Source organism: Camelus dromedarius, chromosome 13, assembly GCF_036321535.1.
Source record: "Camelus dromedarius isolate mCamDro1 chromosome 13, mCamDro1.pat, whole genome shotgun sequence".
NCBI lineage: Eukaryota > Metazoa > Chordata > Mammalia > Artiodactyla > Camelidae > Camelus > Camelus dromedarius.
The window spans coordinates 7,262,789-7,279,634 of record NC_087448.1 but is presented as its reverse complement, the minus strand read 5'-3'; the positions used below and the strand labels follow the sequence as shown (position 1 = coordinate 7,279,634).

Genomic DNA, 16,846 nt, shown 5'->3' with positions numbered 1-16,846 from the left:
TCTCGACTGTTTTCTTTTTGGCAATTGTCATTAGTAATGGTTTCAACTCGTGCCTTCAACAGCTTGAATCGGGGGCGTCCCCGGGCCCTCGGGCGAGTTGGAGGCGGACGCCCGCCGGCCTCCGCCGGCTCGCTCTCCCCGCGAACTCCGGCTTTCCTCCGGGCGGGAGGAGGGGCCGGGAGGACCTGCTACAGGGACGCGGGGACGCGCGGTACTCGGGAGGGCGCGCGGGCCCGGGACCGCCGAGCGGCGCGGGCAGGGGGCGCCGCCGCGCTCCTTCCTCTCCGCCGGCGCCGCCTCCGCACACCGCGGCCAAGCGCGGCGGGGACCGGCCTGCGCGACTGCGGCCTGGGTCCCGGCGGCCTCCGAGCCCGCGGCGCCGCGAGCTTCGCTGAGGAAGGCGGTGGGGACGCCGCTCGCCTGCCCCGGAGCCTGGGCTCGACGCCGGCCGGTGCGCGGGAGGACCCCGGGATCCTTCGTAGGCCGGCGCCCCTGCCTGGGAAAGGGGCTCAGGTCTGCCCGAGGAAGGGGCCTGGAGGGCGTGGGGAGGGGTCTGGTGGGGAAGGACCGAGGTCAGACCCGGTGGGGCTTAGCCCGTCTGGCCTTCCGGGACATACTCCATTCTTAGTAAGTCCTTACCTGCCCTTGCGGCTCAGCGGCCTTCCGTGCAGAATATAGATCTTAATAGTTGTCAATAGTGGAAGGTTTTACTGAAGAGACTTTTTAAGATGTTTCGTTCTCTAAGCAAACTTGATGCTTAAAAGTAAGGGTTTAAAATATAACCAGAGAAGAATGCAACCTAGGCCATGAATATTGGCCTTACAGATGTTTTACGGGAACAGTTCATCCCAGTGACTTAAAAATCGTTACTCCAGCGGGACACTTAAAGCTGCGCACAGTTAACCAAGACTTATGTTGCTTTTGATAGAATATTATGAGTAAATTATTAAATTGAGCCTTAGATCCTGCAATCGTTCTTATTAGTAAATCTTAATATAGCATCGCCTCACTTACTGGCACAGATGACAACCAGGGAGGAGAAAAAGAGTCCCCTTGGCTAAAACTCCAGCTCTTGATGTAAGGCCACTCCTGGGAAGCCCTCCTGGAATTTAGGCTCCTAATCCTGGTCCTACAATAATGCCTGGCATGATGCGGGTACTTAAAAATATTTGTTGATGAGACAGAGTTCTGCAAATCCTGGGCCCTGGGGGATACAGTAGGCAGGAAAACCAGGCTTAGAGGAGGCAGACATTTATCTCACACACACGCATAATGTAGAGATGCACCCTGGTAAGACTTGTGAAGGAAAGGTGCTGAGTTTGTAGAGGGTGACCTGGCCTAGTTGGAGGAGCAGAGAAAACGTCCCCCTTAAAGTGACATTTGAGCTGCTCTGAAGGATAATGGGGATTCACTAAATAAAGGAAGGAAAATGGGAGGAGGCCGTATTCAGAGAATGGAAAGGTAGTCAATGGGGAGAGGAGAGTGAGGTGCAGGTTAAGAGAGAGATCAGGGCCACGCAAGGAGTTGGCTTTTTGTCCCAGGATCAGAGGGTTTTAGGCAGGAAAGTTATACGATCATATACGTGTATGAGGTTTACTTTCCAAATTCTACCCGCAAGTCAGGTTAGAAATGTCAACTCACAGGAGTGGGTGAGGAGCTAGGAGTGTGAATGGGATTGGAAGTGGTTCATAAAAATGGGGACAAAAGGAGGTACAAGATGTGACCAAATGATGAGATTTGGAGGCCATTTAGTGGCGGTGCAAACTGCCCCTCTGTACTTCGGCATCTCCTGAGGCTGTGATTACAACATAATGCAGTCATGGGCGTCTGCAATGATTCTGTAATCAGTAATGACTTGTGCTTCGTCCCTTTTAAGAAGCTCCAAGGATGCAGTAAGACCAGTGCTCTTGGCCTCCTGGAGCCCCCAGTGCCGTGGGGAGAAGAGACATGGATCAGACAGATAATAAGGAAAGGAAATAAGCATCAGCGGTGTTTGGGTCATGGGGTTTGGATAGTTTTCCTTTTCTGTGTTTGGCTTTTGGTATTTTGCAATATTCTGTAATTTGTTTTACTTAGGTGATAAAATTTATAAATATTAGATACATTTTTAAGAGAAATTTCTATAAACAGTGGTTCAGATGAGAAAGTTTTCGTACAGCTCCAAGTTTGCTCTTGGCTTTAACTGAAAATCGACATAAAAACATACCCTTTGGTTGATGAGCTTCGGTTTTTTTTTTTTTTTTTTTTTTTGGTAAAAATGCAACCAAAGAAATCATTCTCATTTAGTGACCTTTATTTATTTATTTATTTATAATTTTTTTGGTGGTGGTGGAGGTATAGTGACCGTTCTTTAAAAGCAAACAAGCCCCAAACACACACAAACAAAACTTGTTAAACTTTTTATTAGTCAAGTACTATGTTCTTTCGTGTCTCTAGCATCCAGGACACTCAGCCCTACCTACCTTTTATACACAAATGCAGTGATTTCCCTTTCCCCGTGTTTCGGGGAAGAATATTCTCCTATATATGTTCCAAATTAGCATCCTTCAAAAACCCCAATGCTGCCGCGCAGAGAGCTGGTCCCACATGCCAAATTCCATTTAATCTGAGGAAGGACACCATCAAAAGTGGAAACTAAGCTTGAGATGAAGAGATAAAGAGGGCAGGGCCTGGAACATTTCTGTCTCCCTCCCACCAGACTAACTCTAGTACCCTTTGTTCACTGCCCCTTCCCGGACCCTGTGCTGTCGTGCCCCACCCTGCAGCCACCCACACTACCCCAAGGCCAGGAATAAGACCTACCTCTAGCTACGGACTCCTCAGAAAAGCCGAGTCTGGCCTGTACAACCTCTAGTACGGAGCTCCTCTCTGAATCTTCCTGGACGGTCACCACCACACCAGAGGTGAGGAGGAAGGACAAAGCACAGAAGCTTCCTGTCCAGAGACCCCTCCCCCTGCTCGTAGGATTTCCAGGCCAAAAAGAAAAGGAAAATTTCCCAAGTGAGCCCACGGTGGGGTCCACCTTGGGTGGTGAAGCTCTTGCCAAACCAGCCCTCCTCCTGCCGACAACTATACCTTCTGCCAAAGTACTGCAAAATCACCACCTGAGGGTTTGAATAGAGAAAAGCATTCTTTAAAAATGAAAAGGAAATCTTTTCTGGGACTTGTGGAGCCCTCCTTGTCTGGAGCTCTGTTCCATACATGACCCAAAGGACAGGAGGTACCTCTCCCGGTTTCTCCTCCCGGACTGAGGGTAACCAGGGCCCCCGGGGGAGTCACCTTCTGGTATTTCTCATCACCTCCCTCAAGGTTTTTGTCATTCAGTATTTGAATGATAGGTTTTATGTAGTCATTTTCCTGTCATCTGTGAAAATTATTCTCGTTTCTAATTTTTTCAGTGAGCGAACGGGCAGAGAGATTCACTGGGAAAAGTCAAACTGGTCAGCCAGGGTGGGTTTGATCTCTTACGTGCTGCTCTGTTGCAAGAGCCCTGAGGCCAGCTCACCCGGCCAGCCGGGCACCTCCGTGCCACCTGCGGGGGTTTGGTTCTCCAAGGTCTTCCTTTTGTATAAATCTTCATCTTCCTCGAATGACCTCTGTTGCCATTAAACTTTTCTTCGTTTTCTTTTGCAAAGGAAATCAGTGTATACTAGAAACTCACTTTTTCCTGAGGCTGGTCGGAAGTTCATTACTGCTAGGTATAGTCAATTGTGGGGATGAATGCACAGCTTTCTTGAGATATAATTCATGCACAATACAATTCTCCTATTTAAAGTGTATAATTTAGTGGCTTTTAGTATATTCACAGAGTTGTGCTTTCATCATCACAGTCAGTTACAGAATATTTTCATTACTCCAAAAGAAGCCAGCCCGCTTCTGCCTCCCAGCCCTAGGTAATCACTGGTCTCATTTTTGTCACTACAGATTCACTTACTCTGAACATTTCATATAAATGGAATTCAACCTTTCTGATCCTTTGTGACTGACTTCCTTCACCTAGAATAATGCTTTCACGGTTCACCCATGTTGTAACTTGCATCAGTATTTTGTTTCTTTTTATTGCCCAGTGATAATCCATTGTATGGATATACTACCTTTTATTTATCCCGTCATCAATTGGTGGACATTGGGTTGTTTCCATTGTTTTAGCTTTTATGAGTAATGCTGCTAGGAACATTTGTGTGGACATATGTCTTCATTTCTCTTAGGTATATTCCTAGGAGTGAAATTACTGGATCCTATGGTAACTCCATGTATAACGTTTAAGGAACTGTTTTCCAGTCACTGGACCATTTTGCATTTCCACCAGCAGCGTATGAGGGTTTCAGTATCTCCACGTCCTCTACAATCTTTGTTATTATCTGTCTTTTTGATGAGAGCTGTCCTGGTGAACATGAGGTGTATCTTTTTGTGGTTTTGATGTGCATTTCCATGATAGCTTTTCATGCTGAACATCTTTTTTATGTGCTTATTGATCATTTCTACACTGTCTTTGGAGAAGTGGCTACTCAAATATTTTGCCCATTTTAAAAATGAGTTATTTGTCTTTTTTGTTATCCTAAAGCATCATTTTAAAATAATAAGGCAGAGGGTCAGTGATCATGACTTAAGTGTATAGTAGTTGTAAAATAAAATATTTATTGAATGAGGCATATATGGAAACCCTTGAAATATTTTTTAGGGCTTTTGGAGCGTCTGGTGGGTCGTTGATCTTTCCTTCTCCTCCCTCTTTTCTTAGGAGCCCATTTGGCAGCTCTCACGTGTTTTGTAGAACGCTGTGAACAACCACCACAGTTGTTTTTCAAGAAATAGAACGAGTGGCAGCTTCTTCCTCGTAACAGAACTTTCATTGTTGCCTTCAATGCCTAACGTTGCAGAAACAGAAAGGACAAACGATTCTGGAAATGGTGAGCACAAATCTGAGAGAAGGTCTCCTGAAGAGAATCTGCAAGGTGCCGTCCAGTCCTTCTGCCCTCGTGCCTCAGGAGAACGCTTGGGTCCCAAAGGAGATGGTCATTATCCGTGGAGCTGTCCGGTGACCCACACTCGGGAGAAAATCTATGCCATCTGCTCAGACTATGCCTTTCTCAACCAGGCCACCTCAATCTATAAAACTCCCAATCCACCCCGCCCTTCTTGCCTCCCTGATAGTATCTCTTTATCTGTGGGAAATAATTCCTCCAGATACACGAGTCTCCCAACCAGTACATCGGAAATCATCTACAATGAAGAAAATAGCTTGGAAAACTTATCCAACAGCCTGGGCAAGCTACCTCTCGCGTGGGAAATTGATAAATCTGAATTTGATGGGGTGACCACGAATTTGAAACACAAATCAGGTAAGGAAGGAGCCATGGCATTCACGTGTGAAAGTAAGGAAAGGACAAGCAGTGTATCTTGTTAGAACTTGCCGTTCAATGTATTTTCTTTTCATAATACCAAGCAAGGGATAGCACTACCATGTTGTTTGTTACTGTAGTTAAAAAAAAAAAATCTTGGACATAGGACATTTAGTTCATTAATGTGTTGCCACTGGAACCTTCAGACATAACCCTTGCTTTTAGAGAGCTTTGAAAAAAAATCTAAGAATGCTGTAAAATGCAAGTATTACAGTTAAGTTTGCCGTATCTTAGAAATGGTTAATGAGGTGGCTAGAGTAACATACTACTATTTCATAGTTTTACAGGGATGTGAATTCATTTTTCCCAGTTACACATCTGGTTTTCTTTTCTACTCTATAACATTTAGGTTTTTCTGTTGTTAAAAATTTTAAACAGTCAGCAAGTTCTCCAGGTACCGCTGAGTAGGTTGTGTACTGCACAATTTAAGAGGGTGCAGGGTATAACCTTCACAATTGCAATGTGGTGATTCTGGAGCAGGCACTAATGCTCTCCATGTCTTCCTTTTGAACTCACAGAAATTTTATGAGGTAGGTACTATTGTCTTTATAGGTGAAGAAATTGAGGCATAAGTTGCTTGGGTAAACTTGCACTGCTAGTAAGAGGCAGAAGTGGGGTTTGCACTTCACTGCTAGTCTTGTCTGATCATTTTGTAAAACCTCCATCCATCTACTCACTCATGTGCAAAATCGACTTGTTTCATGGAATATTATATAAATACGTAATTCTTGGGGTGTCGGGGGCTGTTCACTTTGTGTCTCTTTTTATGGGCGATTGGTCTATAATTTTTTTTCGCAGTGTCTATACAGATTTCCTAAAACATGTTGGGAAGTATTCTCTTCTGTTTTCTGAGGGGTTTTCAGAGGGGTATTAAAAATCTCTATGATTATGGAGTTGCCTTGATTCTCATCAATTCTGTCAAAGTTTACTTTGTCCATTTCATCTACGTTGTCAAGGCGTTGACAGAAAGTTGTTTCTAACAGTTCCCTTTATTAACGCGTGGAGGGTCTTTAGTGATAAATACTTTTTCATACCTGATGCTGGTGATTTAGGTTCTTTTTTTTTTCCTAGCTGGGGTTTTATCAGTTTTATTTGTCTTTTCAAACAACCAGCTTTTAGCTTTGCTTATTTTCTCAATTGTCTGTTTTCCATTTCATTGATATATGCTCTTTATCATTTTGTTCCTTCTACCTACTTTGGGTTTACTTTGTTCTTCATTTTCTAACCTCTTGATTCAGGACTTTTTTACTATAAGTGTTAAATGCTCTAAATTGCTCACTGAGTACTGTGTTAACTTCAGTCCACAATTTTAATACACTTTATTTTTATTATCATTTAATTTGATGTATTTTCTAATTCCCTTGTGATTTCTTCTTTGAGACATGCATTATTTAGAAGTATGCTATGTAATTTCCAGGTATTTAGGGTTTTTCTAAGTATTGATTTCTAATTTAATTCCACTGTGGACAGAGGACCTATGACCTCAGTCTTTTTAAATGTACTGAGACTTGTTTCATGAGCCAGCACATGGTCTCCATTGCTGAATGTTCCACATGCACTTGAAAAGAAGGCGCATTCTGGAATTGTGGGGTGTAGTGTTTTATAGTTATTTACGGGGTCAAAGCATATGAAAATGTTGCTCACATCTTCTGTGTCGCTACCTAATTTTTGTCTTGTTCCATCAACTGCTGAAAATAAAGTGCTGAAAGTCTCCAACTATGATTATGGACTTGTCTTTTCTCCATTTAATTGTGTTGATTTTTTTTTGTCTTTTCAATATATTTTTATTGAAGTATAGTCAGTTTACAAAGTTGCGTCGATTTCTGGTGCACAGCACAACGCTTCCATCATACATGAACATACACAGATTTGTTTTCATATTCTTTTTCCCCATAGGTTACCACAAGATATTGAATATAGTACCCTGTGCTACACAGTATGAACTTGTTGTTTATCTATTTCATATACATTAATTACTATCTACAAATCTAATTGTGTTGCTTTTTGTTTCATGTAATTTGAAGCCTTGTTGTTAGGTGTGTATACATTTATGATTTTTATTTCTTCTTGATGAATTAACCTTTTTATCATTATGGAGCATCCCTCATTATTCCTGGCAATATTTCTTTTTCTGAAAGCTACTTTGTTTGATATTAGTTAACAGTTGGTATAGCTACTCCAGCTTTCTTCTGACTAATTTTTTCACTTTTGTCTCTGTTTTGTCTGGTTCTCAATTTCCTGTCCCGCAAGAGGTAACCACTGTTATTTGTCTTATGTGTCTTTTGGAGAATGTGTGTGTGTACACACATGTATGTAGACATATGTACATAGGTTCATACTCACACTGAACGGAGACTTTGTTTTCCATTCTGGCTCCTGGTGCTGAAGTTGCATTTTTTTTTTTAAAGTTGCATTTTAATAATGTACTTGTGTGCATCCTTCTTAATCCACTTTGCAGTCTCTGTCGGCCTGGAGATATTTTTAAACATCGCGTCATCGGATTATTGGATCCACTGCTTTTACTTTCTCAACAGGGTTTCATTAATGTGGTTTTATTGTTTTATAGAAAGGATTCATTTTCTGGAAAGTGGTCTGGTTAAATATTTTACTGTTGGTAATTCGATTTTCTAGAGGTGGCTAAACGTTTTGTGACTGATTCTTTTACCAGCTAAGTGACTAGTTCAGGAATTGGAATACAAGAGCCGGATTGGAGAGAGCATTCATGGTTGTTTAAATTTGCTTTTATTCTCTCTCTCTTTAAGGCAGGGGAGGGTATTCTTGCAGGTACATGTATTTCTTCAGTATGTTTGCAAATATCATTTTTAGACCGAGTGGCAGTTACTTTTAAGTTTTGTTGCCTACTTAGATGTATTGCCTTGGAAGCTTACTTCATCTTACTTCATTTTGTACTCTTGTATTTTAGGCAATGTAAAGAAACAAACTTCTAAGAAAAAAACTTCAGATAAGAAAGGAAGACATCAAAGGGAATGGCCTCAGTATTCTCCTCTTGAGGATATTAAGCAGCGGAAAGTATTAGACCTCAGACGATGGTAATCTCTAAAAATCGACTTTTTATTTTTATTTTTTTTTACTTAACCACAATACCACTGTCATACCTAGTGAAGTTAACAACATTTCCTGAGTATCTAATTTCCAGGCTAAATTAAGATTTCCCAGAGTTTTTTGGAAATGTCTTCACACTTGGTTGTTCAAAGTGGGACGCACAATGAACCATGTACTGTGTTTGCTTTCTGTGGCCTCAACATCTCTTTTAAACTGGAACTGTCTCCACTCGACCCTCCCCTGATTGGTCTGGTTTTTTTCCTGCTAGTTGTTTGCATTATTCGTATAACCTCAGTACATATAAACTGAAAGTTAGAAGCTTGGTTAGATTCTGGGTGAGCAGTTTTGGCGAGAATACTGCCTCGGTGGCCCCGTGTCCTTCATACTGCATCCCATCGGAAGTTATATTGTGTCTGGTCGTCTGATCTTAGAGATCCCAAGAGTGATTACTGGATTAGGGTGTTGACAGCTTTAGCCAACATTGTCAAGTTATTTTTTTCCTCAGCAATCATCAAGTAATCAGTGGGGTGACAGTGGCAGCAGGCAAACATCCAGGTCTGCATCAGCCTTTCACCTGTGGTTTAAGCCAAACTCATTGATGACCCCTGCCTGAATCCTGTTATAAAATGGTGATAGTTCGGAATCCCATCCTTTCTTCTGCCTTTGTGAACTGGCATTCTTTTAAGAAGAAGATCTTTCACTTACCAACTGGGACTATTTGGTTACCTTAAGATATATTTCCTTTTCTAAAGAAAAAAATGTTTAATTCATGATAGTTTTTAAGTATTACTAATCTATGGTTTGAGGTTTTACAAGTTCTTTTGTGTGAGGTTTTAGAAATTTTAGATGTTTTCACTTATTTAATAAATAGTGGACCCTTTGCTGTGGGTTGAGAATACAGAGATAAACAAAACACCGTCTTTGTTGAGAAGAGGGGAGAATGTAAAATATCTCAGGAAATTTGTCAGATAAATTGACACCCAGCATGAGCAGAGGTGTGAATGAATAACCAACATCAGGGGAGGCAGTGGTCACCAGAAGGCTTCTCTGAGGACTGGGGTCTTAAGAGAGGAAATCTGAGAGGATGAAGGGTCTAAGGGTCTTTGAACGGATGCTAGCAACGTGTCCGGTAGGTTGGCAGTGAATTGCAGGGAAGGTGGTGACTGCAAAAGGGGAAACATGGGCCACACACGTCCTGATTTCAAAACATATTACAAAGCTACAGTAACCAAGACAGTGTGGTACTGGCATAAAGACAGACATGTAGACCAATGGAACAGAATAGAACTCAGAAATAAAAAATCATGTAAACAGGCAAATCATCTCCTGCAAGTGTGCCAACACCACAGGATGGGGAAAAAGACAGTCTTCAGAAAATGGTGCTGGGAAAAGTGGATATTCTCATGCAAAAGAATGAAGTTGGACCCTAACTTCACATCATACACAAAAGTTGACTCAAAAAAGATTAAAGACATATATGTAAGACCTAAAACTTTAAAACTCCTAGAAGAACACGTAGGGGAAAAGCATCATGGCATTGGGTTTCGCAGTGATTTCTAGAGTATGACTCCAAAAGCACAGGTAACAAAAGCAAACATAGACAAAGGGGGCCATGTCAAACTTAAACACTTGGTGCGTCGGAGAAAACAATCAGCAAAGTGAAAAGGCAGCCTATGAAGTGGGGGAAAGCATTTGCAGATCATACATCAGATAAAGGCTCAATATGCAGAATATATAAAGAACTCCTACAACTGAAGTTGCAGATAATCATATATGTAGCTCATCTAGGCATTTACCTTGCAATTTTAGTCTTTGGTATCTAGATTTATCTGTCTTTAATTTTTTTCCATTGGTTTAGGTAACATCTACTTTAACTTGTAGTTAGTCATACTTAATCATCTTTTTTAAAATGCATGATTTATTGTTGTTAGACATTTATCATGTGTTTAATAAATATACTTTAAACGTACTAAATACACTAATAGTATGTAATGTACTAAGTATACTACTAATAAAAATACTTTAAATGAATAAAGATTTTACCTTGATTTACATGATCAAAGTTTTCATTATGTTAACGCTCTCAGTTATCATGAGTGCTTTATTTCTATATGCATATTTTGTGTCCATTCAAGTGAAGAAAACAGTCTTTTGTTTTCTCAGGTACTGCATAAGCCGACCACAATATAAGACGTCTTGTGGTATCTCCTCATTAATTTCTTGCTGGAATTTCTTATACAGCACAATGGGAGCTGGAAAGTAAGTATGTTCATTGATTGGAGTCCCTAAACTCCAAAGTTTATTTGGTGTTGCTTTTTCTATAATGGAAGATTTTAAAGAAGAAGAGATTTTTCATTAACTGGGGGGAAAAAAACTGTTGTGTTTTGTTATAGCCTTTTAACTAAAATATATGCATACATTCTTTCTGATAAAATAAAAATTAAAAATATGACTAAAATTGTTTGCAGATCAAACAGCCATAGTAGCAGTGAGACGGGTCATATTTGCATGTGATTGGAATTGTGAAATGAAAGGCGGTGTTTCTTTTGCAGTCTTCCAGCTATCACCCAAGAAGAAGCTTTACATATTTTGGGCTTTCAACCCCCATTTGAAGATATTAGGTTCGGCCCTTTCACCGGAAATACAACACTTATGAGGTACAAAGCCCTCACTTAGAAGCCATACCTTATTTCTAGTTCTGCAAAAGAATAATGCAGTAGATGTATGTGCATTGATAGTAAACCGTGTGTCCAGCTGTTTGGACCCAAGCGCTGGTAGATATGCCAGACGTGGGCTCTGCCTGAATTTTTCTGGAATTGAAATAGTGCCTTCTTTGTTAGGGAACTGTTGCTGTGAGCAAATCTCCTTGTTATTTTCAGGTGGTTTAGACAAATTAATGACCACTTCCACGTAAAAGGATGCTCGTATGTTCTATATAAGCCTCACGGGAAGAACAAAACAGCTGGAGAAACTGGTAGGTAAACAGATAGATTTACACACACACACACACACACACACACACACACACACATATATGCCTTACGATCCATCTCAAAGACTGGTTTTGATTCATAGGACCTGATGTAAACCCTGAACACAGTCTATCACTCTTTGTCTAAGGGGAAATCATAATAAATAATAGTAGTATGTAAGGTACTTTTCCATATACTGTTAAGTATTTTTAGCTCTTCTCATCTTTGCATGTAGAACTTTTAAACCTTCAAGGCATGTCATAAACACTGCCTTAACGCATTGTATTGTTTGGGTCTTGGGAGCTGTGTGTGTGTGGGTGTGTGCACCTGCGTGTATGAGCTTGCCTGCTACTAAAACTCTTCCAAGAAGCAGCATGGAATTTGCAGTTCTTCCTGAAAGGGGATGCAGGGATTTTAGAATATTGGACGTTGGACCTGCAAAATAATGTATAACAATAGGACAATGGACTGTGAAAGAGACAGAGTTCTATTATAGACTCGTCTTGGTTATAACAGAGAGTAATGGAGTTGATCCTAAGGATTGTTTTGGTTACATGCTAGTTAAATAATTTGCATTATTTGGCAATTTCTGCTTTTAAAATTTCACAATAATCTTTTGACATTACAGTCAGAAATCTATAATACAGTGTTAAAGAAAATTTTATTCTGATACTTGTTAAAAGGTAAGGAAGACTTTATTCAAGACTGTTGTAATGGGGTACTGGATGTGAGGGGGAGATCAGGCTCAACCCCAAATACAACAAAGATGGTTGGGAATTTATAGCCAACTAGCAGAGTGAGGGGTTCAGTGGATGGAAAATTATTAATAGGAGACATCAGGGGTAAGGGGATTCTTGCTAAAGTGTTTGCACAGGATTCTTGTAACAGGCAGGCCAAGGGCTTAGACATCGAGGGTGAAGGACTAGGACCTTAATCAGATATCAGGGGTAGGGGAGTCCCTCTAAACTGTCTTCAGCAGGATTCTTGCTAAAACTGGACTCAGCAAGAAGTCCAAGATGGAAGGCTAGTTGGGAAGGGGCTCAGAGATGCCCAATTGAGGTTTGGTCAAGCAGAGAGTCTTTGTCAGTAGAGGGTATATGGTTTACTAAGAGCAAAGACTGTGCATAGAGTGGGTGTGCTTCTGTTGCCCTTTATCATGTGTATCAAGTTGGTGATGAGTCAGGCAAGCTTGGAGTTCATATGTTGGTTTCGCACATACTGGTTTTGTAACCTTGAACAAGGCACTTAGACACTTCGCTTACTGAGTCTAGCATAGACCTTGTCTCCGTATTTTTACCCACCCCATAGGGTCACTGTGAAGATAAAAGGAGACATATTTGTACTACACTTAGCTCCTTGCTTGACACAGAGTAAGGACTCCATAAGTGTTAGCTTTATTCTTACTGACTGAATTCTGTGCGCTTGCAGGGGGCCTGTCTCTGTGGAAAGAGCAGCTTTAAATGGTGTGTCAGTAATTGTTTTTCTTCTTTCCAGTGAGGCTGTCAACACACCTTTCTCAATAATTGATCAGGCAGTTAAAAACTAAGGAAGGCTGTACTTTCCAACATACATCAGCCTTTTTCATTTGAGGAATAGGATAAACAACCTATTCCCTGACTCTTCCCCTCTTTTTTTTAGGGAGGAGGAGAGGAATGGTTGCTGTAATTTCTTCAAATAAATTTTAATACTGTATTTCCCCAGTTTTATTCCTGTTTTCATTTTCCCTGTTACAATATGTGACTCCTCACTGTCTCTTTGTCTGTGTATTTCCTGAAGGATGATTGATCTGCCTCCTTCTTGGAATATTCTTATCTTCCTCTTCAGTAATGAGTGCTCCCTCATGGGCCCTGCCTTATCTCTGATGCTTGGATTCCTCTTAATTCTTGTAGTACTGATTGTTTGCATCTGTGGTTTGGCATTTGGCCTGTGCAGCCTGATATTATGTTGCATCTTTTTAATGTGTCTGCCCAGCTCCTTGACCGATAGGGACTGCCCTCAGTAGTGTTTTGATTCTGTGTGATGTCCCCTGACCTTGCACCTGTGACCCTGGGACTTCTGACTGTATTCAGAGGGAGGAGTGGTACATAGGTCAAACAGAAGTCTTTTCTGTTCCCTCTCATTGTGGAAGAAATGGTTGCAGAGATGGACTGTTCTCATTTATCTGGGATATTCAGTAGTGAGAACACTTGCCAGCTGTTGCAGTGCATTTAAAAAATACTTTGTCTCTTTTTTTGGTTTAGATTATTTTTATGGGCTATTAGGCTTGTTTTCCACAAAATTTTACACTTTCCTGGGGAATTACACTTCTTTGATTTCATAATTCCCTGGTGCTGGTGGACATGCTTATTTCTAGTGGGACTTCAGTGAATGCAAACTGAGCCCACTCATGAAATCAAAATGAAATTCAGGGATTTTGGTAAAATGAACTGATTTGACTATTGATATGAGTTGAAGTAATTTTTTTAGCACTTCATAGTAAAAGTTTGTGCCAGAAGTTGTCTACATTAGCTTCAAACTGTTGGTTCACTTTTTATTACTCACTTTCTATTTTATTATTCAGGTAACTTCAAACTGTTGGTTTCCTTAGACATCACTCAATGTCTGAGCCCTTGGTCAAGCTGCCAACATTTGTGCCAGGGATGTCTAGATTCATTTTTTTAAAATTTTTTATTGATTTATAATCATTTTACAATGTTGTGTCAAATTCCAGTGTAGAGCACAATTTTTCAGTCATACGTGAACATATATATATTCATTGAGACATTGTTTTCTCTGTGAGCTACCATAAGACCTTGTATATATTTCCCTGTACTATACAGTTTAATCTTGTTAGATTCATTTGTTTTTAATAGCTAGCTTGAAATGTATTTCATTTAAAAAAAATTGGGGGGGGTAATTAGGTTTGTTCGTTTGTTTGCTTATTTATTTATTTTTAGGGGAAGTACTGGGGATTGAACCCAAGACCTCCTGCATGCTAAGCATGCTCTCTACCACTGAGCTAGACCCTCCCCCATGTATTTAATTTGTATTCTTCTATTTGGTTTTGTAACTTCTATTTGCTCAACAGAGAATAGTTTCCTCTGCCCTGTCCTGACATACCTCGTGTATGTCCTCCCCCGGGGCCATTGCTACCAGCTAACTCCAGTGTCTTAGTGAGTCTTGGGTGGACTATGTGTTAATATCCTGTTTTCCTCATCCTCTGGTTTTCTCCAAGTCATATTAGGCACAAGGCCAGAAAAATCTTTTTGACGTGCAGTGCTAATATACCCCTTTTGACTTTGGGAGCTCTCTAGTGCTTGCTTAAAGCATAAACTCCTTGGCATCGTTCCAGGCCAGTACACAGTGATCTTTCACTGCTGCCCTCCATGTACCAGCTGTATTTAAAAGATGTCAAGGGAGTAAGAGCCCGGCAGGATGATTATGTTGTGGGATTGCAGACTCTGGTTCTTGTCTTTGAAGGTATAAAAATACATTATGATAAGTTCTTCTTGAGTTCTCTGTAGTTCTATAAGTGATCAGACTTAACAAGCTTAAACTCATACTAAACTAGCTCAAAGAATATCAGAATGTTGATATATTAACTTAGAGTGAGAAATACAGTATCAAAGGCACCAGAATTCTCTCGCTGGCCGCTGAGGACATGTGTCGCTCTTCACAGCACAGCCAGGCCAGCTAATCCTGGTAGTTTTGTTCTGCTTTCTCTGCACCTTACAGGTCATGGCTCTGCATTTGGTAGTGGTTGCTTTGTCACTTAAGTTTCAGATTTTAGATCTACTCTGGTCTAGATGGAACATCCTTCTAATTTAGTTCCATCTGTAACACATGGATATGCCTTCTCCTAAATAGAATCCCTTTCTTGGATGACTCTTTTAATGTATTAAATACTGTATTTACTGTCTTTTGTTTCAGAGGGTGATCTTTTTCTGACCTTATCCTGAAATTCGGGGGGTGCCCTCCGGTAGGCCTCTCCACACTAACCATGGTACCCTGTATTCCAAACTGGACTGTGTGCTGTTCCTTGAGTGTATCCCTCTCCTCCAGTGAGTCTGTTTTCTCCTTACGCTCTTTCCTCTGTCCAGATTGTTGAAATCCTGCCAGTTTATTAAGTTCTGTCTCTGATGCCACCCCCTCCTTGATTCCTCGAACCTATGTACTCTTTCTCTGTGGAATTCCATCCTTTTTTGTGGCACTGTCGTACTCCACCCTGTATTGAAGGTACTTGTTGTATCTTCCCCACGAGGGCAGCTTGATGCACTGTGCATTTCCTGTCTTTGCTTCCCTGCAGTTCCTGCTAGAGTTAGCAGGTGCTCATAAATTGCTTTCTGAATTGAGTTCGATGAAAATGTCCTCTTAACCTTAGACCAGTGGCTTTCAAAGTATGGCCCCTAGATGAGTAACAGCATCACCTGGTAGCTTGTTAGACATACAAATTCTTGGGCCCCACCTGAGACCTGCTGGGCCAGTCACTGAGGATGTAGGTACTAGCAATCTGCTATTTAACAAGCCCTTTGTGCTCAAATTTGAGAACTACTCCTGTAGCCTTTCTGAAGAGGTGCTGTCCAACATCATTATCAAGAGGTTAGTCTTCCACTGATGGGGGATTCGGTGATTTTTCAAACTGTGCTCAGTTGAGTGGAATTCTGTGGCAGTGCCTAGGGGCTTGTTCAGGAGGGGGCGGACACCTCGACTCCCTGTCCCCTTTTTGGCCACAGTGACTCTGCTTTGATCCTTTTTATGGACTGACCGGCCGTGTAAACTTCCCTTGCAGAAAGGGTTCCATGTCCAGATAAGTTTGAAAATTACTGATCTAAATTAGTAGTTGGCAAATAACAGCTGGTAAGCTGGCAGCCCCATTTTGTAAGTAAAGTTTTATTGGCACTCAGACGTACCCTTTTGCTTACACATTGCCTACGGCTGCTTTCATGCTGTGGTTGCTGAATTGAATAGTAAGCATATTGCCCGTGACCCACAACCTTGAACATGTACTAACTGGCCCTTAAAGAAAAAGTTTACTGATTCCTAATCTAAATGCATCCGAATGTTGTTATGAACCTTGAAGTAAGAAGGAAAAACATTTCTGAGTAGCTTGATCATTACTCCATAGAAGGAAAAGCGCCTTGGGTGATGAGGGTATAGCTCAGTGGTAGAGCGCACGCTTCGTATGCACAAGGTCCTGGGTTCAATCCCCAGTACCTCCATTAAAAAAAAATTAAAAAGAGAAAAGCCACCTTATGCCCTTGGTCAAAGAGTATTTATACATTTGACAAAATGACATGAATATTAATGAGAGCAAACTTTCATACCTGTCTCATTTGCCCCCGAATATACTTGAGGACATGGAAGTGAGTACTGTTCATAAGCACAGTAAAGAAGTGTCAGCTATCTTGTATTATATAATAGTTGACTTAAGAA

The 16,846-nt window shown here is 41.1% G+C and overlaps 1 protein-coding gene and 1 non-coding gene across 6 annotated transcripts in view; both read left to right on the top strand.

Moving 5' to 3' along the window:
• LOC105094093 (basic immunoglobulin-like variable motif-containing protein) overlaps positions 1 to 16,846 on the top strand; it is a 54,926-nt gene that overhangs the window by 884 nt on the left and 37,196 nt on the right. For 2 of the 5 annotated variants that reach the window (XM_064492986.1, XM_064492985.1), the window contains exons 2-6: positions 4,739 to 5,339; positions 8,323 to 8,449; positions 10,626 to 10,721; positions 11,015 to 11,119; positions 11,342 to 11,436. In XM_064492986.1, the coding sequence (XP_064349056.1) occupies positions 4,862 to 5,339; positions 8,323 to 8,449; positions 10,626 to 10,721; positions 11,015 to 11,119; positions 11,342 to 11,436 (901 nt within the window). In that variant the 5' untranslated portion in view covers positions 4,739 to 4,861. Of the gene's footprint in view, positions 1 to 313; positions 514 to 2,320; positions 2,904 to 4,738; positions 5,340 to 8,322; positions 8,450 to 10,625; positions 10,722 to 11,014; positions 11,120 to 11,341; positions 11,437 to 16,846 lie in introns of those variants that run through there. The other 3 variants (XM_031466296.2, XM_031466293.2, XM_064492987.1) reach the window with 3 other exon arrangements.
• On the top strand, positions 16,561 to 16,632 carry TRNAT-CGU (transfer RNA threonine (anticodon CGU)). The gene has a single exon. It is a non-coding gene; the product is annotated as a tRNA-Thr (tRNA).